This window comes from Myxocyprinus asiaticus, chromosome 44 (genome assembly GCF_019703515.2).
Source record: "Myxocyprinus asiaticus isolate MX2 ecotype Aquarium Trade chromosome 44, UBuf_Myxa_2, whole genome shotgun sequence".
Taxonomy (NCBI): Eukaryota; Metazoa; Chordata; class Actinopteri; order Cypriniformes; family Catostomidae; genus Myxocyprinus; species Myxocyprinus asiaticus.
This window is the reverse complement of record NC_059387.1, coordinates 28,502,977-28,530,089: the sequence shown is the minus strand read 5'-3', so window position 1 is coordinate 28,530,089 and position 27,113 is coordinate 28,502,977. Positions and strand designations below refer to the sequence as shown.

General features: G+C 35.9%; 1 protein-coding gene across 3 annotated transcripts in view; it reads right to left on the bottom strand.

The window, feature by feature from the left end:
• Positions 1 to 16,131: 16,131 nt before the first annotated feature.
• The window catches only part of LOC127434473 (phospholipid phosphatase-related protein type 5-like), a 74,786-nt gene continuing 63,804 nt past the window's right edge, over positions 16,132 to 27,113 (bottom strand). For 2 of the 3 annotated variants that reach the window (XM_051687280.1, XM_051687281.1), the window contains 2 exons: positions 25,764 to 25,898; positions 16,132 to 17,416 (listed from right to left, as the gene is read on the bottom strand). In XM_051687280.1, coding sequence (XP_051543240.1) covers positions 17,387 to 17,416; positions 25,764 to 25,898 — 165 coding nt within the window. In that variant the 3' untranslated portion in view covers positions 16,132 to 17,386. Of the gene's footprint in view, positions 17,417 to 22,095; positions 22,479 to 25,763; positions 25,899 to 27,113 lie in introns of those variants that run through there. The other variant, XM_051687283.1, reaches the window with a different exon arrangement.

The window sequence follows — 27,113 nt, the reverse complement described above, 5'->3', positions numbered from 1 at the left end:
TTTGTCCTGTATTTAAGCTGGTCAGATGGCATCACGGTGAAATCGTTCCAGATAGCTAATTTAACATTCATATAAGTTGGAAAATGTGCCTATGGTGGGTGAAGGACTGTCCGAAAAGTCCACAAATGGTGCTAAAACTGTGGAGTCATAAAGACAAGTACAGGTGAAGGAAGAAAGAAAAAAAATACATATAAACCAACCAAAATGTATACATAAGATAAAGGAGACAAATAATCGAAAAGCTAAAAATAAATATATTTTTAACATATAAAAGATATATATTTGTTTATAAGTCAGGGGTCAGGAAAGTTCTAATTTCAGCATATAAGAAAGGGTATACAATTTTTATTAATAATGCATATTAACCCAATGCATTTATTGCTAAAACTGAGGAGGATGTGGTTAGGGGCTCAAAAGTGGCAACCCTACATCAGATTGAAAAGAACGCCAATTTTTAAAAATGTGTCTTAAGACATCTGCATTCTGTGCTGTTCATTGCGTCTAGTATTTGTTCTGAACAGCCCCTAACTATTGTGGTTACTTTGAAAACGCTGTTAAAATGGATATAGTGTATTTTTCTCATGAAGAAATTCAATCTTAAATCGACATTTTGTCTATATAATCTCATAGTTGTCTTGGAGAAATAATTGCGATATACAGATTATACATATAAGTGATAGGCCTTTCATTCCTACAGCACAGATGAAAACAACAGCACTAATATGACTCTATTTGTTCACATGGGAGGGGATGCCTTGTCTATTCCTGTAGAATAACAGCTACTGCCCCACTGTCATACGTCACTTTGCTAGCTTCTGAAGTGTGTCCAAGTTCCATGGTTACTGCTGTGTCTTGTGTGTGAACATGTCTGTCAAACTGTTTAGAAGAGCCGACAAGACAAAAGTGCTAATATGCAGCTCACAGAAAGTAAACAGAAAAGGAAAAGGTACAGTTCTTTGATTTGGCTATGCTTGTTACTTTATAAATCTTTTCGTTAGTTCCCTTAACTTGGTCTTTATGTTGAATTATTTAAAATAATAATAATCAAGCCCCAAAAATAATCAATTTCTCATCATTTAACTGTGTTGTTCCAAATTCATATGACTTTTTCTTCTTCTGTGGAACACAAAATGAGATGTTTGGAAGAATGTGCATGTTGTTATTCACTGAAAAGCTTGCCCTCCACTACAGCTCTAGAATTTGTTTTTTGCTTCCAAATACAGTATTTAAACTTGACACACCACAATCACAAGACATGCGTGAACCAATGGCCGTTTGGGCACGACTTGTCTTGATGCACCATATTTGAATGTATAAAAATGTGAAGGAGAGTTGATAGCTCCAGCGGAGGGCAATATTTTCTGTGAATAACTTAAATTTCAGTCTGTTCTTTACATAAAGCTATTATATGTATTCGGAAGATTTAAAATGGAACACGAGTAATATGGACTACTTTTATGATGTGTTTTTGTCCTTTTTGGAGCTTGACGGCCCATTGTCATTATATGTTTTTTGTTGTATGCAAAAGAGCAACTCGGAAATTCTACAAATTATCTACCTTTGTGTTCCATGGAAAAGATTAAGTCATACAGGTTTGGAAAGATATTAGGGTGAGTAAATGAAGACAAAATGTTCATTTTTGTGTGAACAATTCCTTTCATTTAAATAGCTTTTAATGGTTTCTGATAGTGTAACTAGCTTGAACTGAAAACCTATTTTCTGAGAGAATGAGAGAATGTTGAATTTTGGCATACTGCATGATTGTGTTGGCTGTAATCTCTCTCGGTGCTGCTGTACTCCAAGCCATTGGAGGGAAAAAAATAGAGAAGTGACACCATCAGAATTGGCCATTTCTATTGTATGCTGCACTGAGCGCAGGGCTGAAACAGAAAATTGCTCTACTTTGTCTCGCTTATGTATTACACTTGTGTTTTGGAGATGTTAGAGGTGGCTTGTATGTAGGGCCGATATGAGTTTTGGTAATGGAAAACAATTCACATGAGTAATTACGGAGTTTCCATGACTCATTGGTCCAGGAGCTATCTACGTAAACTAATGTTTTCTCAGATCAGAGATTTGATGAGCTGTAGAAAAATGTTAATCTGCTTCGATCTCACCTCAGAGAGACTGATTAAGACTGTATGCTAAATTCATTTGAATGCATACTAGGAGTATCCTGGAAAGAACTGAGACTGTTTGGCTATTGTTTATTGCTTCTATTGTCCGTCCTGTTGCAATCACTTAAAAAGCAATTCAACACCAACAATCCTGTTGCATATACAATACTCTAGCTAGCCTCCTGCCAGTCTTTGCTTTCTGTGTGAATCAAATTGTATTATCTGACAAAACTGTGGTTAGCAAGCACTAACAATTAAAATCATAGCTTTTGAGGTCCAGAGAGTTGAAATTATGCACCTTTTATGCTTCTGTATTCTCCCAGATGAAAATTATATTGCTTAAAGGATGCTCTTTCAGGAGTTATGTTTAATTTAACCATTAGCTTTTCAGATGTTTCTCCAAAAATAGTCTGACAACTTGTAATAATACATACAAGATAGCGAAATCTTAAAGGTACAACTTCCATTCCAACAGAGACTAACCAATCAACAAACAGAATTAAAAAATCGTTACAATACAAGCATAAAATTTTAGCTAGCCTCCTATTCAACACTTTATTTTAAAAATGGAAATGTCAGTGAACAAATTGTATTACTCATTCCATATTTGTTTATGCAAATAAAAATGACTGACTTATGTCATTAACCTGTAACACTTTTCTCATCTCGTTCCAGACCCCAATGTTTTCTTTTTTCCATGGTATACAATAGTTTTATTATTATTATTATTATTATTTATTATTATTATTATTAAAATCGTGGTTAGGTGTAGAGTTTGGGTTAGTGGTTAAACTTTAAGGTTAGGTTTAGGGGGTTAAACAAAAAAAAAAAAAAAGGAAGAATGCCTGTTTAAAAACCTGATTCTCTTCTGTGGTACACAACATTGATTTTTCTATTAAAATCATGGTTAGTTTTAGGGTTTGGGTCAAGTTTAAGATATAGTAGGGGTTAAATTTAGGAAAAATCATATAGTTCTTTGGCTATTTCTGCTTCCCTCTATAGGAGTAGAAGTCATATGTTTTTGCATGAGCCAACTTTTTTGCCATACTAGTTATTAAGACATGTCATGAGACCGGGTTGTAAAATAGGAGAAATTAAAATGTAAACGATTAAGACAGTTGTTGAGATAAAGTTAGAGTATTGTGCTATAAAATTAGCATAGATAGCATTGTCCAAATAATTGGGAGAGGTACTAGGAGAATTTGAAAAGAAATGTTTGAGTTCATATTGAAATATCTGACTTTCGACTGACTTTCGACTTTATATCTCTTTTGAAACTCAGGAGGTTATGATATACTGTCTTAGGTTAAAAACGAAGAAAAACAGGATATTTAAGCAAAAGTTCATTGCTCTCTTGGGGAAACAATTGAGATACTGAGATATCATTTTAGATTCTCTATTTCAGTGAGCTTTGCTGTGGCTTTCATAACATTCACCTACAAAACGTTAAAACATCCACATTCACCTTTAAAAATGTTTAATGGTTGAATCTCTTTATCAAGAGATACATTGTACTGCATTATTTACACTTTCAAAGGACATAAAACCACTTTAGATTGAGTGTTTGGAACATTATGATCCTTGTGTACTCATTTACATTCTTTCAACAGAAAAGATGAAAAGAGGAACCTGTGCTGTGCCTGGGAAGGTTTAGATACAGATAATGGAGTCAATGGTAAGCAATCAAGCCCATTCATATTCCGCCAGTGGAGAAGATGGGATCCAAGTAATGGTTTATATTGTAATGAATCTGGTTGGAAGGAGTAAAATGCTGCCTAAGAAAAATCAGTATGTTCTCTGAAATGGCTCTAATGCCACATTAGAGTCCTAATCAGACACTGAGTGACAGTCCCACAGCGTTACTTTTAAACGTGGTTTAGTTCAAGCAGCAGGAAAGGAGATAATGGTTGACGTTGGTGTACTCCGTGTCTAATTACACAGTTGCTTTCACCTGCTGCTTTGTGAAATTCCATGTGGGGATCTGGAGGCATCCATTATGTGTGTCGCAAACATTTGTCTACTACTGAGTGTAGCTTGCTAACCAGCATGCCTCAGAATCACCTCGCAGTATGTATCAGATTCAGGGCTGAAAGGCACGACTTCCTGCCTATCACACAGCGTGTATTGCTTTCTCCACACATTGAGGCCAGATGCTTACTTCGCAAATGTTACTCTGTTTTAACTGTTTATTCTGTTTGTTTGAGCTTTTTTAATTTGTTTTACTGCACTGCAACAATTACTCACTTGGCAGTTTTTAACAGTTTGGCAAAAAAATAAATAAAATCAAAGGTAGCAAGCTAATTTACTGTATGCGCGTTCTCAAGAAAAATGACAGGCGATAATCAAAAAGTGTTTGGCTCTTTAAGTTTAAGGCGGACCTCCATTCTAAGAATGGCGCCACCATATTCAGTGTTACTATTTCTCCTATGCATAAGCATACCAGTGACCCATCTCATCCTATACTTTATCTGGAAAAGAGCTGTACAAATTTTTCGGCTCAGGTGTTTAGCTAGGAGTGTCCATGAAGCAAAGATGGCAGCCCACAGGTTGTGTAATTCATGGGCTACATGTGCCAGATAACTGCACTGAGATTAATGGGAATGCTAATGGATAGCTCTCCATTTATGTATTTTAGACCTTGGTGTGGAAGGCGTCATTCTTTTGCCAGATCCGTCACTCACGCCCCCATACACACCAGATGTGTCACCATTCCTTGTTCTGGGACCTCATAATATACAAATAAATTACTGAAAGTTGGGAATATGGTGTGTGGTTAGGATATTTTTCCAAACTCCCGGGTATCATTTTCTTGGAACACTTTGTATATAAAAGAGCCAAACAAGTAGTCACTTATGACTTATCACGTATTATGCGGAAGTCGTACAGGTGCAAATCCAGATGTTGTTTACTCCAATCTCATTATATATGCCTCTCCCACTTTGTCTCCTATGAAGCCCAGCAACCAAAGGTGAGGCGTTCAGAACATTTGCATTTAAAACCTCCATCAGTCTCCCTCTCTGGTGTTAGCAAATGGTGAGTCATACCAAGTCCCACAGTGTCAGAGCAGCTTTCTGCAAGAGAGCCGCAGAGTGGGTCATTGATCAGAGCCTGGCCATGCTGGGCTTAGATCTGACATTTAATAGCGGGACCTGTGATTAATCATTGGCCTAACAGGGTTCAGACTTCACAGGGTCTGTAATGCAGCCCTGTGGACACCCATAGACCCAAGAGCAAAAAAGAAAGAGGGTGTGAAACTTTCTTAATAGACATAACTGTGTTAAAAAGACTAAACAGAAATGTTTATATTTTACCCAGCAGTTACCAAACCAGACATAACATTAGATTTGGGCCAACATTCTCAAAGAGTGTTTCAATATGTAATGGGGTACAAAAGTCTGAATCCACATTGGAAATCTGTGAAAATCTCATTTAAACCTGAAAGTAAATAAAAGTTCTATGATTTTGAAAAATGTAAAACAAATAAACTTATGACATAAAATGAATAAAAAATATTTAAGATTCTGCACTAATTCTAAGTCACTAATTAAATGTAAGCAATGTATGTTTGTTGTTACAGTAGCTCCTTTATAAAAAAGGTCTGATTTCCTTCACTGTAAAAAAAAAAAAAAAAAAAAAAAGAATATTCATAATTTTAAAGGAATATTCCAGGTTCAATACAAGTGAAGCTCAATCGACAGCATTTGTGGCATAATGTTTATTACCACAAAAATGTATTTCGTCTCGTACCTTCTTTTCTTTAAAAAAATCAAAATTCGAGATTACAGCGAGGCATTTAAATTGGAAGTGAATGGGGAAAATGAAAGTGAATGTGGACAATTTTTGGAGGGTTTATACACAGAAATGTGAAGATTATAATTTTATAAAAGCACTTACATTAATTATTTTGTTAAAATGTATTATTTGAGCTGTACGGTTGTTGAAATTGTCATTTTTACAGTCAGGGTTTTAGGGTTTGTTGACATTACATTGTCATGGTAACAAAGTTGTAAAATTGGCAATAACTACACATAAAAGGTTTGTAAGTGATTTTATGACACTAAAATCATGTTTACACTCATATCCTTTGTGTCTTGTGGCTATGTGTTTGAAACAGTGAGTATTTTAACGTTAAAAAATTGGCCCCCATTCACTTCCATTGTAAGGATTTTTTGTGAAATAGTTTTAGCGCATCAAAATAAAGCTGATGGAAATCGCTAATAGTGTCAACATAATATTTTTCCGTTTAACTCTAGCGCATAATCTCTATGTCGATACTTCAAATGTCACGAAAAACTGGTATGGAAACACGTGGTAGTGTCACATGACAGAATTTGCCCCAATCGTTAGCCTGTGTTAATCATGACGACAGCATACATACTTGAAAGCCAATTTGTTGTACGTGATTATGGATTGATCTTAACGGCATATAGAGCCGATGCTGCAAACATGACACTTACAGGAGTGCCAACACAAATATCTCGTATCATGCACATCGACAATTGCATGGAGAACAAATTAATGGCCACTGTTTGTGATTAATCGTGGTAGACATCCGTTTATTTATTAAAGTTGCTTTTCCACACCATTCAAAATAATAGACGGCAGTCATGGAATTAGCCCACAATACAAAAACAAAAACAAAAAAACATTATGTCTGTGCACAAAGATGTTTTAAATTAAAAATAAATACACAAAACTAGGAGAAAAGCTTCAGTGTGCTTTTTTGGAACGCTAACATATAGCCCAATACTATAAAATTATTGTTTATACTTTTGAAAAAATGCCGGCTAAATAAATTACCAAATGAATAAAGCATTAAATAAAATAATTAATTACCAAATGAAAAAAATAATATTTTTAGACCTATATATATGCCTTTTCTTTACACAAACTTAAATTAGCCTTACCTTGTTCTGTATACGAAAAAAAGTTGGCTAAATATCATTCTCAGAATGTTCTACACTTTTTTCAAGACTATAAACTATCAGAACTATTTGTCCAATGCTGAGTTCACTTTCAGAAAACAAGCTTTTGAACATTTTAAAACTTATATATATATATATTGTCATTAACTATTTTTATTGATTCCATACTCCAATTAACACAAACAGCACATGTAAACACGGAATCAACTTTTATCAACATATGCCACCCAACCCAGGGGGAGGGGCTCTCTCAAATGTCTGAGACCAAAAGCATAATAGTAAAACCAAATCTTGGGGAGACCTAACCAACCTTTGTCAATTGACCTGTGTAACTTATTAAAATGCATCCGAGGATGTTTACCATTCCAGATAAAGGATTTAGCTATACTATCAAATTGTTTGAAATAAAAGAGGGGAACTTCAATGGGGAGTGACTGTAGTAGGTAGTTGAATTTTGGAATAAAATTCATTTTTATAACATTAACCTTCGCAAGAAACCCTTTTGACCTCGGATCACATTTGTTGAGCTTCTTCAGAAAATATAAATTGCATTATGACACTAACATTTATTTTAGATGACAATCAAGTTCAGTTGGTCGTTGAAAGTTGCTGGACAAATATGCAGGACATAATGCAGTTGTGATGGCAATGCTTTAGATTAGATGATTATTCAAAATAGCCTATTGAATATCAGGAATGTATCTTATGTAAACCCTGATATTACACCGCATCAATTTTTCTTTAATAGCTGTGCACACAGCATATACACATCGATGGATGGTCCTTACACTAAGTCCGAAAGTTTCCCTTACTAACCTGCGATAGGCGCAACATCAGGACCAATATTACAGTCCTATCAGAAGGGCAACAGTTCCCTTCTGATTGCATTTATTTGTGAAATTAAAATGACAGTAAGCTGTCTAATTTCAATGAATTGTCTCAATTCTCTCCCCATTTTACCAAAATTTTAGGGACATCTGGGAGGCGAAAGTTACACAATTAGCGATAAACACACATTTCTGTATGGAAACAGCTTAAGGGCAGATTTCTTTTGCGGAAAACCAAAACTTATGCAACAAAGTGTTTTTTTTTTAGGCATGAAGTCATCACGCACACCATTTTTATCAATAAAAGTCCATTTAAATGGAAACAGGCAGAAGACGGCAAATTTCCCAAACTTTTTTTTACGCATTTTCACTTTGTCGATAACAAAATAGCGTGAAAAGTGGATGAAAACTAGGCTACAGTAAAAGGAGGAACGAATCAAAATTATTTTTTGCGGTAATCAACATTATGCCACAAATGCTGTCAGTTGAGCTTAACATTTTAACGGTATTGAACCCGGAACATTCCTTTAATGAAAAAATAATCTAAAAATGCTACAGTAAAAAACTGTTAAGTGGTTAACTGTAGTTATACGGTTAAAAAATTACACAATTAGGCAATACATGTACTGTAGTTTTATGGTAAAATATTGCAAAAAATAAATAAATATGATTTTTAGAAATAAAAAGTATGATTTAACTTATAGTTAATGGTGAAAGTTTAGGCTACATTCAGTTTAACAAGACAATGTACTTTTTTGGTAAACTATTGTTAAAATGACAGTAAAAAAACAAAACAAAAACTAATTGATTAAAATATAATTAGTTGTATTTCTTCTTAATTTTAATATCAGTTATGTAGGCCTACATTGGGGTGTTTGATGTTACATTTTATGTTGTTTAGTTAATGTTCATTATTTTAGTGTCATTTGTGTTACACTAATGGTGTTTGATGTTTGTGTGGGTGACATTGTGCAGTGTCTACTTCCGTTTATTAACATTGTTCCTGGAAGGGACTCTCTTAATGAACTTAGTCATCATGTGGTCTTCTGTTGTTACTATGGTGATTAGTAAATCATTTTAAAGAACAAAAGCAGATTTTTTTATTTATTTATTTTTGTTCCAGTAGGCAACATTATATCATTTAATGATAAGCACTGTTGTGAACTGTAAAATATACAGGCACCAAAATCACATCTTGTAATGCCTAAAACATGATCAATGTATTTATAACTGAATTTCTGGCAACTACAGCTGCCAGGTTTATACCGTGAATTTAACAGATTTCTTTGGAATTGTATGTGTTGCTTCCATTGAAGCACTCAAGATCAGTGTTGGGTAACGTTACTTTTAAAAGTAACTCGTTAGAATATTGCGTTACTCCTTAAAAAAGTAACGTAATTAATTAAATAGTTATTTTTATGGAAAGTAAAGCGTTATGTTACTTTTGAGTTACTTTTTTCTCACAGCCACTTTCTCTTCTGCTATGCCATGCATTCCATACAAATAAGCCATGCATTGCATACAAGAGACATTACAGGTCATGCTAGCTACTGTACAACACTCATGTCAAAACAACATAGTAAACAAACAGATATTTAGAAAGTAGGTTTTCACGTCATTTTTATAATAAAGAATCAATAACACGAATATGCATGATTTGTATTCCATCAACATGGCAGCCAATATGAATAATGAAGAATAACCACTGTCTTACCTAAAGCATCTGCTGTGCCCATAGATAATGCCAGAATCAACTTGAGATGTTTTTCAAAAGTCAGGATAAAGTAACACGGAGCTGTAACACGGAGCAGTTCGGCTGCATAAGTCAGTGAATTGAGTGAGTATTTCACCCTGTGTATCATGTTGTGGCCAGTGGAAGACTTGTCTTATAATCCTTCTGCCTAAACACGTTTACTGGTTTTTTTAATGCAGCGTGTATTAACGCATAAATCAATCACGTTTCACTCAAACGAATGTTGACCTCATATTACACTAAAACACTAAATGTGTATGCACGTTAGCGAGTTGATTGACAGGCGATGTCTGTATCTAAAAGGTGATTGGCTCTTTTACCTGCAAGGTGGGACTTCCTTTCTACATCCATTGACTGCTGGGTGCTAGAGCTTCTTGGTTGGGCGTTCTAATTTCTCCCATTCATTTAAATAGAAGTGAGTCATCTCTGGCCTTACACTCTATAGAACTACAATGCCCATCATGCATTACGTCTCCTCCCCGAAGTTTGCACACTTTTACTTCTGATTTCTCACAATACAGGGACAGCAGAGGTGTACAAAAGCAACGCGCTACTTTATTTAAAAAGTAACTCCGATATAATGATCTAAAATAAAAAATATTGCGTTACTTTACTCGTTACTCGGAAAAAGTAATCTTATTATGTAATGCGCATTACTTTTATCGCGTTACCCCCAACACTGCTCAAAATGCTCTAAAAATCTGAAATTCATGTAAACTTTTCGGTCAAATACAATTTGAAATGGAAAAATAAAACTGTATTGATTTAGAAAAATGCAAAATAGATGCATTTTCACTAATGGACTTTTGAACCCCACTATATTTTAATACAGGTGCTTTGAAAACAACCACGGCTGGGCACTAAAACAAAATTAAAATGATTTATTTTGCTGGCAGTAAATTTAAACACTCTTGTTGTTACAGATGATAATGCATTTCATGGATACCAGGAGGCTAAAAACAAGGTTAGAAAAACGCAATGCAACACAAGTACATTTTGTAGAGATGAGTGGGACTCTGCCAATGATAGAGTGGATTCCAGCCATGTCTCATGTACAAAAAACAGAGGAAAAGGTGGCCTGGCGGTTCACCAAATTTGTCTTAGCGAACCATGAAACAAGGAGTCCTGAACTGCTTTGGAAAAAGGCATCTGGTCACAGACTGGAATGGTGCCCGGAGAACCTATACAAGGTGGCCCATCTGGGTTTGTCAATTGCCTGTATTGCGCCAGACCCGGTGTTGTGATCCGGCGAGTGGCATGGCTAAGTGGAGTCTATAGAGGGACTCAGGTGCAGGGTAGCCATGCGGAAAGGAAGCTCAGCCCTCTGTGCTTCCACGGGCTGGTGATGAATCACAAAGACCTACAGAATAACTACTACAACCTGTCAACCTCTGGAGTACGAACTCGCAACCAAGCAGTGTATGAATGCCTATGCAGCCCTTTTCAACCACAGGTGAGAAACATTCCAGGGGGATACCAAAGAGATACCACACAGATGCTTGACTGCAAAAAGCAAGGACAACAAAGAGAGTTTTCAGATACATTCAGGATGATGGTAAGAGAGAATATACTGCTGTTCTCAAACTAAAGGTCAGTCTGTCACACGTCCACTTGTTTCCCAGCCACGTCACTCAGTCGATGTCCTGTCTTAAACTCTCCCTTCAACATGAAAAGGCCACATTTTACGATTGCGAATTGAACTCAAACTGAAACATTTCGTGACACAATAAGGCTGATTGTCCTTGCTGTGAAACCCCCTATGCAGATCGATTGTTCCTTGAGGATATCGATCTGTTATATGGTAGACAGAAATTAAAGATTTTTTTTACACAATCGGTCTCAGTTTGATTTTAGATTAATGCTGGGACATGTCCTGGTAGCTATACTGTATTGTTAAGATTGTTTGATGTTACAGGAGCAATTTAGACTACAAATGGATGGCTTGGTTTTTCAAAAACCAAACATTTCAATGATTTGAGTGCATGTTTGGCAACCACACACAAGGTGTAAAAATGCATAGCTTACAATGAATATTCAATACAATGATTACGCAATTTAATAATCGATTATAATTACTGCTTATAGCACCTAATATATTACTAATTCATTTCTTAGACAAAATACAATCCTTAATCTGTTTTCAAAACAAATCCAGAACAGTGTTCGAATTTAGTCAGAGCTCTTTGTGGGACCCTTTATACCGGGCTCATTTCCATCCAGTATTATTTGCCTTCGTGTAGGACGTCATAACAACTGTTTGATTGTGAGCTAAAATGTAGTGTTAGATAATACCAGCAAAACTATGTGCATATTAATTAACCTCTAGCGACAGTTTAATTAAAAGATAAAATATTATTTAATGTTAGTAATTTAGGTGTACCAACAATCATATATCAAAAGAATTATATTTTACCATTATTTTGGTGAAAATGAGGATTCACTCTGCCAGTGTCACTCAGTCACAGTTTGTAAGTTCCTTCGTAAAACAGTATGCTGCGCACTCGGGCTTGTTTAGAATTTTCCGACATAAAAAAAATAAAAAAATCTAATTTGGATTATTTATTAAACCTGAGACAGATAATGGAAAATATCCTGTTGTGTCACTGCAATTATTAGGAAAAAATATTTTTTTATGTTTCCAGAAAAAGAAAGAAAAAAAATATGTTTCTAGTATTCTATAGTTTTTATAAAACACCAGGGCACAGCAGTTAATATGGCTCAGCAATGTCCAATCAACCCTTATTAGTATGATGTTTGTACATTGCTTAACAATGAGTAATGCTGAAACATCTTTTACAATGTACCGAGAAAAAGAAAACTTTATAAATATGAGAGACTTATAAAGCCTGAGCTGTCTGTTTCTCAGCAGTTTGCCTGTGCTTTCAATCTGCACTAGGAGACAATTGGGATATCAACTAGGAGGGAAGCTGAGATCAGTGGAGAACATGTTTCCCTTTGGAAATGAATCAATCATTGTGATGTTGGAGTGAAAAATGGAGGGAGAAGAGAGAAATAGAGAAACTTTCCCCTATGTACCGAGGCTTTGACCCTGTTGAGTGACAGTTATAAATGTGTGATAGTCGAATCGCTCCATCTTTTCTGAATGCTTGTTTCTCTGTTTGTTGCTCCCTAGGATATACAGTGTCAGTCAGTATGCCAGAGGAATGCCGAATCCCCTCCAACTCCCCACCATGTCACTTTCTCTCATATACTACAGGTCCTGCAAAGCAAACCAGCCAGTTTTCCAGAGGTCAGGGGCTATAGACGCCACAGGGCTCTTTAAATGCTACTGAGAGCCTTCAATATAAGATGCCCTTCATTTTATAGTCTGTACACATCCGTGAAGTGCTGGTAAGAAAGTGTGCCACAAGGGTTTAGAATATATTTTTTATTAAAACTTTAAATTTTATCATCTCTACAGTGTAAAAGGTCATGAATTCAAGAAATCCCTAGAAGGACTCAAAGAGATGTATTCATGTACTGTAGATACAATAGCAAATCCATCTACAATATCCAAATAAACAAACAGAGTGATGAGGAATGATTTTAGAAGAAGAACAATTTAGGAATCATAAGCCTTGTCTTGAGGTTGAAAGAACGTCTTTTAAAAACCAACAATTTTGTGCAAGCTATGATCGAACATAAAATAAACACTATTAAAAAAATTCCAATGTTTAATACTACAGCTAAGATTAAAAGAATATAAATAATACAGTACAATATGTACTTACAGTATGCCATTGTATACCCATATAATCCCACGCATACATACACGAACAGCACAAACATAAGAAAATAAACATCAATAATCTCTGGGGGGCGGGGAATTATATCATGTGCATTTATACTGTACACACCATGTTTTCATTATAATACTGTTCGTTGCAAGTGCTGTGCTAATTATAATGCTTGTTTCACAGGACTGAAAGCAATCCTGATTCTTTTTAATTTTATATAGCTTGTTTTATTTTTTCCTTTCTGTATTCAAAAGTTTGCATTTTAAAGTGCAGCTATCCCAGTGTCCCACAGTGAAAGACATCTGTGGTTAGTGCTTTAGCATTAATATACAATTTTTCACACCAAGATACTATGTGACAATAAAAAAAATACATATAATTTCAGGGAATGCCAAATGGGAAAGTTTCTCAAGAGATACAGTATACTTTGCACTGTAAGTAGCTTTGGATAAAAGCATCTGCCAAATGCATGAATGTAATGTAAATGTAATATCATTAGAATCAAATGTTATTGCTCTTTTAAGGATTGGCCACATCTGTAAAGCACATTTCATGCTTTATGTAATGGTAGCCAGCTGGTACATAATAGCTGAGCAGTATGTGTAAACCTCACTCTCCTGGCCTCAAGAGCCACGCTGGCGACTGACACATGGGGCTTTAGCCTCCTCATTGGCGCACCTGCCTCCCATGCCGGCACGCCAGTTCGAATCCCACTCAAAGTGGGTCGAGCAGGACCAGTTCCAGTGGTGCCATGACCAGGATGGGAGTGAGGTTTGGGGGGGTGAGTGTAATGGTTGCCAGATGGAATGTGCTGTGCAGTGAGTAAACCTCACTCCCCTGGCCTCAAGAGGTGCACTTGCGATTGAGACAAGGGGCTGAAACCTTTAGCCTCCTTGTTAGTGAGCCCGCCTCCCATGCCGGCAATGCCGATTCGAATCCCCTTCAGAGCGGGTCGAGCAGGACCAGTTACATTTACAAGGGGAATCACCATTCCTAATAACTACTATGTATTTAATGAATAAAACTTCAAAATACAAAACCTTTAAAGGGAAATTCTAAGTTATTTTGGACTAAATGTCTATGGACAGCATATGGCATGCTGTCATTTACCACAGACAATAAGGCCAGAAATATACTTTATGCAAGTACGCGTGCACAGATGCAAGCGCTTGTCAACATATTGCCAATGCACGGGCTTGTTGAACATACATAACGTGCCTTTTTGGGTTCCTGTGGCAGTAACAAACCTCAGTACTCAAGGGGGCAATAAGAGTTACCTTCAAAAGTCATTAGGGGCCTGGGTAGCTCAGCGTGTAAAGACGCTGACTACCACCTCTGGAGTCACGAATTCGAATCCAGGGCGTGCTGAGCCAGGTCTCCTTAGCAACCAAATTGGCCCGGTTGCTAGGGAGGGTAGAATCACATGGGGTAACCTCCATGTGGTCGCTATAATGTGGTTCGCTCCCGGTGGGGTGCGTGGTGAGCTGTGCGCGGATGCCACGGAAAATAGTGTGAAGCGGTAACGCGCTAAACAAGCCACGTGATAAGATGCACGGGTTAATGGTCTCAGACGCAGAGGCAACTAAGGTTCGTCCTCCACCACCTGGATTGAGGCAAGTCGCTATGCCACCACGAGGACCTAGAGCGCATTGGGAATTGGGCATTCCAAATTGGGGAGAAAAAAGTGAAAAAAAAAGAAAAGTCTGCGCCATTAAACTGGATTTATTATTCAGGTAAGTTGTTAAATTTATTAACTTTTATTATCGATTTTTACTTGATTTTTTTTTTTTTTACTTTCTTAACAATATTCTCTTCAAACTGTTGCTCTGCAATGAGTTAACTTGAATAAGAAAATTGACTGTAGTTCACACTAATGTCCACTTTAGCGCAACGTTGAGAATGCTACTTGCATTGTGTTATGAATTGTGGTCTAACACATTTTGGAACACAACTATGCACAAAATCAAACTTGTGCATCTAGAAGCATCTGTGTTCATATACTTGCATAGAGTATGTTTTCGCGTTTTCACTAGAGTATGTTTAAAACACAGGGCCAGATTTCTTAACTATAAATAAAAGTGTAGCATTGCATCCTTTGTATTTTTTGAAAAAAATAAAAATAAAATAAATTCCTTTCCTCCTGTGATATTTAAAACAAACAGTGATACCTCATGTGGAATGAAGAACGCTGTGAATATACTGTGATTAGTGAACAAATATATATATATATATATATATATATATATATATATATATATATATATATATACCGATCAGCCACAACATTAAAACCAGCTGCCTAATACTGTGTAGGTCCCCCTCGTGCCACCAAAACTGTGCCAATACGCATCTCAGAATAGCATTTTGAGATGCTATTCTTCTCACCACAATTGAACAGAGCAGTTATCTAAGTTACAATAGACTCTGTCACCATTGGGATGGAAATGAGAGAGGTCAATAGAGAATGGCCAGACTGGTTCAAACTGACAAAGTCTATGGTAACTCAGATAACTGCTCTGTACAATTGTGGTGAGAAGAATAGCATCACAATATTAGGCAGGTGGTTTTAATGTTGTGGCTGATCGGTGTGTGTGTGTGTGTATGTACATTATATCTATATCTATATCTATATATATATATATATATATATATATATATATATATATATCTATATATAAATATAAATATAAATATATATATATAAATATAAATATAAATATATATATATATATATATATATATATATATATATAATATTGTTCACTAATTACAGTATATCCACAGCATTCTTCATTCCACATGAGGTATCACGGTTTGTTTTAAATATCAGAGGAGGAAAGGTGGCTTTCTGATTCATTTCACCCTAGGTTAGGATGACTTTCTCATCAACGGTTATGATATAGATCCACAGTAAAATATTTAAGATATGCTGGCCTTTAAAATGGAATGGACTATTGTGAGAAACAAATGCCTATTAGAGTATTGCTATTATATTGAGCTTGGGTTAAATGGACCCATCAGAACTGACCCATTATTCTAGCGAGATGCCTAATGATTGTCTTTGCAGATGATGTACCCTTCACAGCAGACTGATCTAAACTCCTTAGGGTTCACAGATAGCTTGAATGTTATTGCCCAGTGTGTTAAATTGAGTCACAGCCCATGAATTATCTAACCAATGTATTTGGAACTGAATTTGTGAGGCCAGTACTGCATTGAGTTGGCTGAGTTTTTCTAGGGTTTAGCATGAAATTTGGTCCAAGTTTTTTGGTAATTCTTAACAATAAGGTTCTCAATAAGGTTAATCATAACTTGAATTAAAATATTATAGTTATTAAATAAAAATTTGAATAGCATATGTAGAAATTACTATTAACCAAGATTAATAAATGCAGTAAAAAATATTCTTTATTGTTAGTTCATGTTAACTTTTGCATTAACGTATACAACCTTATTGTAAAGTGTTACTGTTGATGTGAGCTTTCCACACATATTTTTGCAAATGTTATGCCTTAGCTGATATTAGATTGAGGGCACTGTGTATGTGCATGTGTACTTGTACAATGTAAGCACTAAAAGAGAAACAAATGAATGCAGGAATTAACACTTTTTTCTGGAATATATGCATATGCATGACAAAGAAAACACATATCAACAACTTTAGGTTTAGTCCATTTTGAATTTCGGAGGTGGATATTAGCATCAATCTGCCAAATAATCCTCCAAAACTCAAACACACACAAGCTCTCCAGATACACACAAGAAGTTCTCTCAGAATGCTCTGTTTGTAAGCAAAAACAACCAGGCATGAAAAGGTCTAGTGTAGCTTCAGTCATTAGCTGCGTTATGGTAACAGTTGACAGGACAAACATTTCCACGCACGCACACACACACACACACAAAGCGAGGGTGGAGCAATCCAAAATGACACCATATAAGCACTGCGTTAGCGTTGAGCTGAGATTATCGGGACTGGACGGTAAACAGCGTTGATGTCCAGTGTGTCTGCCACACCGGCGACTCAAGGTCACGTGATCTCAGCAAAGGCGATGTGATTCTGTTGACGAAATGAGACAGAAGAAGCACATCAACAAAATCATGAGGGCATCAAACAGATCATTTCACCTGTACGAATCTGTTTTGAACTTGGGAAGACTCCTTAGTATGCAATGTTTTTCCACACTGGGTTTGTTGAGGTTTTCACACTTGGTTCGATCACTTGGTTTGAACCCAAATTTGATTCCAGCCCTCCCTTGCCCCTTTAGGTCTCCTTACACACTATATTTTTGGCTCCCAAACTGCGGTACATTTGCACCATCATTGTGAGTGCTAATGGCAGCAGTTTATTACTGCAGCTAGGTAAGAAGGAGATTGCACCAAAAATAGCAAGTGCTTTTCACTTTTTTTTTTGTCATGTTTTGTCCCTTTGGTTTTACAACCAAAACTTATAGGGTTAGTTCACCCAAAAATTCTCTCATTATTTACTCACTCTAATGAAATCCCAGGTGTGTATGACTTTCTTTCTTCACCAGAACACATTTGAAGGAAATTAGAAAAATATCTTAGTTCAGTAGGTCCTTAAAATGCAAGTGGATGGTGATCAGACTTTTGAAGCTCCAAAAAGAACAGATAGTCAGCATAAACGTCATCCACACGACTCCAGCGGTTAAATTAATGGCTCATAAAGAAGGAGGAACGCTGTACAGAAGCTTTGTTGGTTTTGGTTTAGATCTGTATTTGTATTTATCTGTTTCTTTACTCACAATGTTGCATTTGTGTGCTTATCCTGGATGTCTCAACAGAGAGGAGAACATGAGATAAAGTCTGTAACATGCCAACGCTAATACGTCACACAAGAGACTGTGTGAACTCCACCCTCTCGTGAATCTTACCGGAAGCGATGGTTTATAGTTAAAAAGTATTTAAATATTGATCTTTTTTCACAACAAAAGTGATTGTGTCGCTTTAGATTACATTAATTTAACCGCTGGAGTCGTATCGATGAAGATTATGCTGACTGTGATTTTTGGAGCTTCAAAAGTCTGATCACCATCCACTTTTTAAGGACCTACATTTGACATTTTAAGGAACTACTGAGCTAAGACATTGTTCTAATTTTCTTCAAATGTGTTCTGCTTTAGAAAGAAAGTCATACACACTTGAGATATCATGAGGGTGAGTAAATGATGAGAGAATTTTAATTTTTGGGTGAACTATCCTTTTAACATACAGTACACAAAACGGTACCTGCATCTGACTTCCGCATTACAGCCTCGTTTTCAAACAGACCTGCATCCTTTTGACATCAGAGTTTGGTTTGTTTGGTTGGTGCGAGTGTTTTCCGAACACTGATGGGCACTGGCTAATACATTGTATGCTAAAAGGTCAATTTTACATCAGTAGTTGTGACTAATTTTTGTATAAGACCCAAATCTGTTTGAGCTGAGTTCTGAGAACTGTTTTCTATGAGCATGCATTCACATCAAGGAACCACACCCAAGTCACACCAAACAAACGACCCAAAGTCTGACATCAAACTGATTCGGGTTGGCACCAAAATCTCTTGTCGGCCACATATCACTTTTAGAAATTTTAAGGATAATGAGTAATCAGGTTCTAATGGTGTGAGTTTAGGTAAAATATACATAGGCAGATTTGCTTGGGCCTGGTTTGATCTCTGGGTTTTCACTTGTCATTTTACAAGCAGCCAAAGTGTCTGCGTGAGATTGGACACAGGAAACAACAAACACTGATGGCTTTGTTCAACCTTGATAATCTTGTTATTTATTCTATATAACAAGTACATGAGTCCCTGTCAGAATCAATCATTTGTACATAGGGAGATCAAGGCAACATATTGTGTTAGTCGGGACTGATGGGGTGTTTCACTCTTACCAAAACTCTACTTTAGAAAAGCGATGTTCTTTTTCCTACACAGGCCACCCACACATAAATATAATTGGTAGTTGAAAGGAATTTTGTTGGAGTTGCAGTTGAATTTAGAGTGATTTAATGGCAGGTAAAGGGTACACAGATGTACTGCAATGAAACTACATATTGCACTGGAAAATCTGTAAATAATACAGCTGGAGTTCATCAGAGATTCAGCAAACATAGAAAACCATTCCGCAGGTCATATCACTGATATATACTGGGACCTCAGAGAATGTGGGACAGCTTTTGACAAACAAATTACTTCCGGCCCCCAGTGATATTTGCTGTGATCCATGAATCTCTTTGATTTAAAGAGACAAAAACAGAGATGTGAATTGTCCTCGCCTTGTCTCCCCGCTTTCAACTGCGATATGGGTTGTGACAGCAATCTGTCTAGGTGATATTTCAACATAAATCTGAGTGAAATACTCTGTTTTTGGTCCTAGAAGCCTCAAGGGACATTATCACATCCAAAACTTCATCACAGAACTTGTCGCCCAGGATGAATATTGCAAATAAAGCGTATATTTCTATTTTGAATCAGCACCCTTGACTAAAAAAGAAATAGGACATTAGCATTTTTATTGGTGGAAAGAGCCCTCATATCCTACACATTTCATTTGATGCATTCCAATAAACCATCTTGCGACTAACACAAGTCCCAGACTACAGTTTGTTTCAGTTAATTAAGCAAACTAGACTAACATTTAATCTCTCATATAGAAGGAACATTCCATGAATATGGTACACTTTGATGTCACATTCCTTTTATAAAAAGCATTAGAGGTATACAGTAAATCCCATGTTTCCTTTTTGTGAGAACTACTGTCAAATGTCTACGTCTGAATGGGCAAGAGGTTTGCAAGTAACAGGGTTGCAAATTTAGCCTAAATTTAGCCTTAACATTAGATAAACATCAAAATTAAACAGACACGCTTTAATTTAAAATAAACAATATAACTTATTATTTTATTATTAATAAATGATTAACAAATTATACTTACATTCTTATATATTTTTATTTGATATGTTTTGTGTTTTGATGTTTATTTAATATTAATTGCAACAACAACAAAAATCACAAATCAGTGTACTGCAGTTAGACATACATTTTGGTAACAGGGTTGCAAAAATGCAAACTTTATAGAAAATTTATATAAAACATAAAAATAAAAAAATAAATAGCTTTTTATATTTTAAAAAATCCCAAGGTTGATATTCAACATTTTCTGAAGGTTAAGCACTTCATTTTACTAACACTTTGATGAAAAAAAAAGAAACAAGAAAGAAATACATTTAAGGCCCTACTTTTACCATTCTCATGCAAAGTACCAGAAACAAATCAACACTGCAAACTGGCATTAAATTATTATCTTGTTTGCTTACATGCACTGTTAGATTGTGACTTAATAATTAGTAAATTAATAAATAAAAGTATTTCACACTTGCAATGTTTTCAGAGTCTAACAGGCTCAGCGGTATCGTGTGGTTTAATTAAACTCTAAACACCAGGTCTAACTCTCAGCTGTGGAGGATTAACTGCAACCAGAGCTAAATGCAGACAGTAGTGCCTGAGAAATGGAGGATTTAAGTTTTATGTCTCTGGAGGCTCAGTAGTGTATTTCGACTTCTATTCGAGGTGCAGAATTGCTTAGATTTTTTAGGTCACTCAGCTCAAACACCAACACCAAGTTTCACTTCAGGTTTTAAAATGAATTCTGGAGCATCTAGAATGAAATGTACGTGCAAGGAATCCTTATTAGATCACAGAATGTTTGACTTGAATAATGCTCTCCAATAGATTATAAACATTAAAGGTCTCCTGTCACAAAAAAAAAAAAAAAAACATAAAAATGATCTGATTTTACTTCCAAAATTACCTGTTTTATTTCCTGTTAAATAATGCTGTTCCTACAATCAGCACCTATATGTGTGAATTTATGAACCAAAATAATTAAATGCACGTTCTGCTTAAAGGGGTCATGAGGAATCAAATAATCCTTGATATTTTGAGACAAAAGAGCTTGGTGTACTATGAAAACATACTGCGACTTTCAGAAATTGTGTAGCACCTGCTTCTCTGCATACCCATCTAAACCATCCCAATGTCAGGAAAGTTTATTTTTAACAGGTCCCTGATCATTTCAGTCTGACTTAGTGGCACTTTACAATTTTTTTCTATCGTTTTTCTATATAAACATGTGCTACTTGGAGGTCTTTGACTGTCGTGTTGCATCTGTCCATTTTTTTCAGCATCTCGCGCTGGAGTGCAAGTTTTGTTGACAAGAGTCAAGTTAAAAGGAACTGTTAAAAATGTGCCTTGGGACACCTATTTTCGTGTAACTGCGTCAAGCTTTTTTAGCACAAAGACACGTTTGGTGTAAATGGCCCCTTTTATCAATTTATGCAGAACATTTCGGTGAGAATTTATTTACGAATCTATAACAATGTAATGTAGACTTTGCAAAGAGGCTGTTGTTTATAATACACCCATCAACAAACCTACAAGGCATGTTCTAGTGGAGCAAAGTGCTGTTTCATATGAGAAGGGGGTTTCTTAAAGGCACAGCAGCATAAAACAGACTGTTTAATTCTAAGGGTCAAAGAGAGGGTGGAAAATGGTCATGAGAAACTCATTTAAAACATAATTGTTTTTTATTTTATTATTATTATTATTATTATTATTATTATAGGTGGACCTCAGGGGGAAAAAATTATAATATGACCCCTTAAACTTTGTTAAACTGAGATACAAGGAATAAACGGAGTAACAGTTCAACTTTGTTTTAAACTGGGATACAGAAAAGAAAAGGACATCATGACAGGAGATCTTTAAATAAGATTGAAGTTCAGCAGAACATCAGATACATCAATGAAGAGTGAACAGCACTGGACTAGAAATCATTCAGCCAGTGATACCAATGCTCTGGGTACACTCTAATTAGGTACAGGTAATTGGTTTGTTCTGACTAAATGAAAATGATTGGGTTTAAAATGGGTTTTAATGACAAGGAGGTGTCCTCCAGAGGTTTGGCAGGCTGAGTTCTTCACACAGGTGCGCATATGTTTATTGCCTCGTGCTCAAGTTGTCGGAAGCATCTGTTTTTGCCTGCGACCCAGCTAAAGAAACTCAGCAGACGTTCTTTCAGAGTTGTTTCATCGTCATCCATTCTCAGATCTGTCACCTGAGGGACAGGAACGTACCAATATACAAAACGTTGAATGGTGTTGATGATAGGAGCACTCAAACTGGCACAATCAGGACCCCTGAGAGCTGAATCAACAGACTAAATCTTAAAACAGGGCACGTACGAGCCAAGGCAGTGTAATTATTGTTAACGGAAACTAAAAATATATGAAAACCTTTTTGTTAATTGAAATAAAAAACAAAAACTACATAGGAAAAACTAAAACTAAACTAAGATACATTTTCATGACTCTAAAACAAACTAAAATATACTTGACAGATTTAGTTTTTAATACACAATGGCTGGGTTTCCCGAAGTACTAAGTAGAACATTAGCAGCACTTTAGTACTTAATCTCTAAGGTGCGTTTCCCAAAAGTATCGTTATCTAAATAGTTTGTAAAAATGTTCGTAAATTAACGAGAGATTTGGATCACTTTTAAGTCCATTAAGTGCAATTTAAACATATCTTTCTGGCATCTTCAACAGTTTATCAAAGACAATGGGACATTTAATAAATTGTATTAATATATTTTAATCATTGGAAAGCCATTGTAAACAATTCCAAAGGATATAAAAAGTGCTGAAAAAATTGCATTGAAATCAATAGGCAGTCTCCGCAGTCTGTGCATGCCACATGATAGGTCTAAGTTTACAAGACACGTAATACGTTATATTAGCCTTCATTGATAAGCATAATTGTAATGGCAAAAGAAAGGTGACATGTTCTTATTAAACAGATTATTTAGGAAAGACATATGTAAGTAATATGACAACGCAGTTTAAAACTTAAATAAATATGCCTTCATAAATAATTAAAATATGGTTAACAGAGGAGATTAGAGTGAGAGTGTTCAAAGAGATTCCCCTCTCTCTTCATCCTCCTCCTCCTCTTCTTTCTTCTCCAATGGCTGGTTCAAATCGGCTCGCCTATAGTCTTTTTACAAGGCAGTAACAAATTGCATGATGCATAACGGCAGTATGGCTACAAGTACACAGTACCTTGAACTCTAACTAGATGATCTATTTATATTTAGACAGGTCTATGTGTAGTTCAATACTGATGTCCATTACTTTAATTCTGTTCTGAGTGCATTTGTTCAGTTTCCAGCCCAAAAACTTTAGACTAAGTGAGAGCCCCCTTATGATTCAAATAGCGTGCATTCACATTACATGCATTTATTGCATCACTTTCATTAATCTCTATGATTGAGCATCAATACCTCTGAAACTCCATCTTACTAAAGACATATTTATTTCTTTAAATTCTGTAATAGTTAGGTAATACATTTCGGTGCCTCGATAAGGTTACAAACAACTTCCATGATTGTCAGTATTTCCACCTTATTTTCATTTTGAGAAGCCAAACACCTGGACATATACTGGCCAAAGTGATCAGCATCTTTGGACTGGACAGCTCCCGTAACGAAGCACTTAAGTTCAACTTTATAACAAGCGATCTACGTGCTGGTTTGGGAAACAGGCGTTACTCCATCGTAAAATAACGAACGACGTTAGTTAAGATGATCGTTAAAGCTTAAGTTGCAACGTTATCGGGAAACCCAGTACCTGTATATTTTACAATTAGAAAATGTTACAACCTGCCTTCATTAGACATGAAATTGTCACTAAGTAGTGATCACAGATGGCCCTAAGAAATTTAAGTGCATTAAGTTTGGCAGGCCAAAAACTAAAAACACTGAAAAAAATAAAAATAATCATAGACTAAAGAACTAGCAAAAACAAAACTTCATTGAAATTAATTAAATTGAAAATAAAATATAAACTAAAACTAAATTAAACATTTTCAACTATAATAACCCTTTTATGAGGAACAGCCTGCTTCCACAGGTTTCAGGTGTGTTTTTATCAACCTGGTCTCACAGAATCATGTTAATATTAGGTCATTTGATTATAATTTTTAATCACACAAATTAAATCGTGTCCCGATTAATTAACCGAATTAATCGCAATTAATCGCATATATAATTATTTGCTGAGAAAACCCATCAAATAACATGAATTCAATATGTAACAAAAAAATAAATATATATTATTATATAAATAGTTATCTTTAAATATTTACTATATATATATATATATATATATATATATATATATATATATATATATATATATATATATATATATATATATATAATATTATATATAATATATTCAGATAATTAAAATACATTACATTATTGTGGCAGAGGAGTTAAGTATTGATAAGACGATACATTTGCATGTTATTGAACATAAGTCAATCATTGGCATACAATTCACAGCAATCCATTTTGCAAGTGAATTTGTCAATCAGTCAGAGATTTATTATGAGTGCTTGTCCAAGGACCCGTCAATGTACACCTGCATCAGACGGATGCTTTTGGAGTGTCTCACTTTGGTCGCGTCGTGTCATAAATATAAAATTTTTTAGGTCGCTGTGTCAAGTTAAATGTAGTTTAATGCTTGGAAGAACATGTCTTGAGATCCCTTAGTTCGGATTTGTGCTCCATGAACCTGTGTTTTGAACAAAAGAACGCATCCTCATTGATGTCTGCCGAAGGGTTGTTTTGTTCTCTGTATAAGGTGCGCGTTGCTTACTGCCTCCTGGAGAAAACAGGTGGTACTTCAAGCTTGAATTTCTCAGGAATATTATTACAGTCCGGGGACATGATTAATTGCGTTAATTTTTTTAACACGTTATTTTTTTATAAAATTAAATCGCACTGAATTAACGCGTTAAATCGACAGCCCTAGTTTATATACCTACATTTTTCAAAATTATTTTGCGTGGCTCGTTTTACGTATCATGGCATTTTCCTGGTGAAATTAACACTAGAGGTGCTACAACAACGACTTTTATTCCCTTTCACACAAATCACCAGTAAAACGGTAGATTATGGATTCATAAACACTACATTTTCACCCTGTTCCTCACACAATGTTATCTTATGATATCTAAACACTTTTACAATAGTGTGTGACTCGTAAGACTGATATAGAAGCACATGAAATGACGTGGTTGTTCAGCTATTGTGTTTTTCTTCTCACATTTGCTTTTTATGACACTATAGGTTTAGGGTAGGGAGGTCAGTTTTCTTGATTTAAAACCTGACAAAGCATTAACCTTAAAAAACTAATATTTGGGAGAAAATGTAACTTGCATTTAGTGCCACACAGTGGACATTTCACCTTGGAATTGCTACGATACACATATGGAACCCCATAATTTTAAAAAATCTGCACCACAATGGCTGGTTTTTGTCTAATGTGCTGTTCACCTGTGAGGTGATGTACTTCTCCAGTGGACTCTCCATCCTTGGTGAGCTGACCATGGGATTGTTACTTGGGTGGTCCTGTGGGTGGTCCTCGTTCAGAAGCTGTTTGCCTTTGAAGTTGTGGACCACGCACACAACCTGAAAACATGAAAAACAGCAATTATGCAACTTCAATATTTTTAGGTGAAGTGTGTAATTTCTTTGAAGTGAAAATATTTTCTCCCATCTAAGCTTAAAATGCAGAGGCAACTGTAGGTAAGCCAATTGTAGGTTGATTTTCTCTTAAATTGCAAATAATTTGAACTACTAAAGAATAATGAAGGATAACTCAAATCTCAAAGTAAGAAGAACAGACCAACATTGTAGCCATTTTTTTTCTCCCCTTTTTCTCCCCAATTTGGAATGCCCAATTCCCAATGCACTCCAAGTCCTCGTGGTGGCGTAGTGACTCGCCTCAATCTGGATGGCGGAGGACGAATCTCAGTTGCCTCCTTGTCTGAGTCCGTCAACCCGCGTATCTTATCACGTGACTTGTTGAGCATGTTACCGCGGAGACACAGCAAGTGTGGAGGCTTCACGCCATCCACCGCGGCATCCATGCACAACTCACCACGTGCCCCACTGAGAGCGAACCACATTATAGTGACCACGAGGAGGTTACCCCATGTAACTCTACCCTCCCTAGCAACCGGGCCAATTTGGTTGCTCAAGAGACCTGGCTGGAGTCACTCAGCATGCCCTGGGATTCGAACTCGCGAACTCCAGGGGTGGTAGTCAGCGTCAATACTCGCTGAGCTACCTAGACCCCACATTTAGCCATTTTTAAAATGAAACCATTCATTCAACTCAGTATGCTGCTCTTAGATCAAATACAGCAGTGATCTGACATCATGATAGTTGGTCACGAGATGCACAAGAACAAATTACGTTTGGTGGTAATGACGTCCAACCTGCAGCATAATTTTTTTGATAACTGCATAATGAGTAGCATGAAATTTCAGACTGTTCCTCACACAAAGTTATCTATCGTCATTAGAAGACTTAGAATATAGAGTCACATGGTTTACTTTTATGGTGCATGACCATTTTGGAGCTTGACAGAGTTTTTGTTTTGAAATTTTTCCAAATTTCTCCTTTTGTTTGGAATGGCATGGCAAGGGTAAGTAATTTAAATTTTTGGGTGAACTATTTTCTTCATATAAAAGAAGAAAAGAATAGTGAATGATAAATCATGCATCAAATCTCAGCAATCATACTTGGGATGTTCACCTTGTGGGTGATAAAATGGGTGAAAAAAATCTCAGACATATAATAAAAGAAGGAGCTATCTATAACAACCACAATAGAGACTTG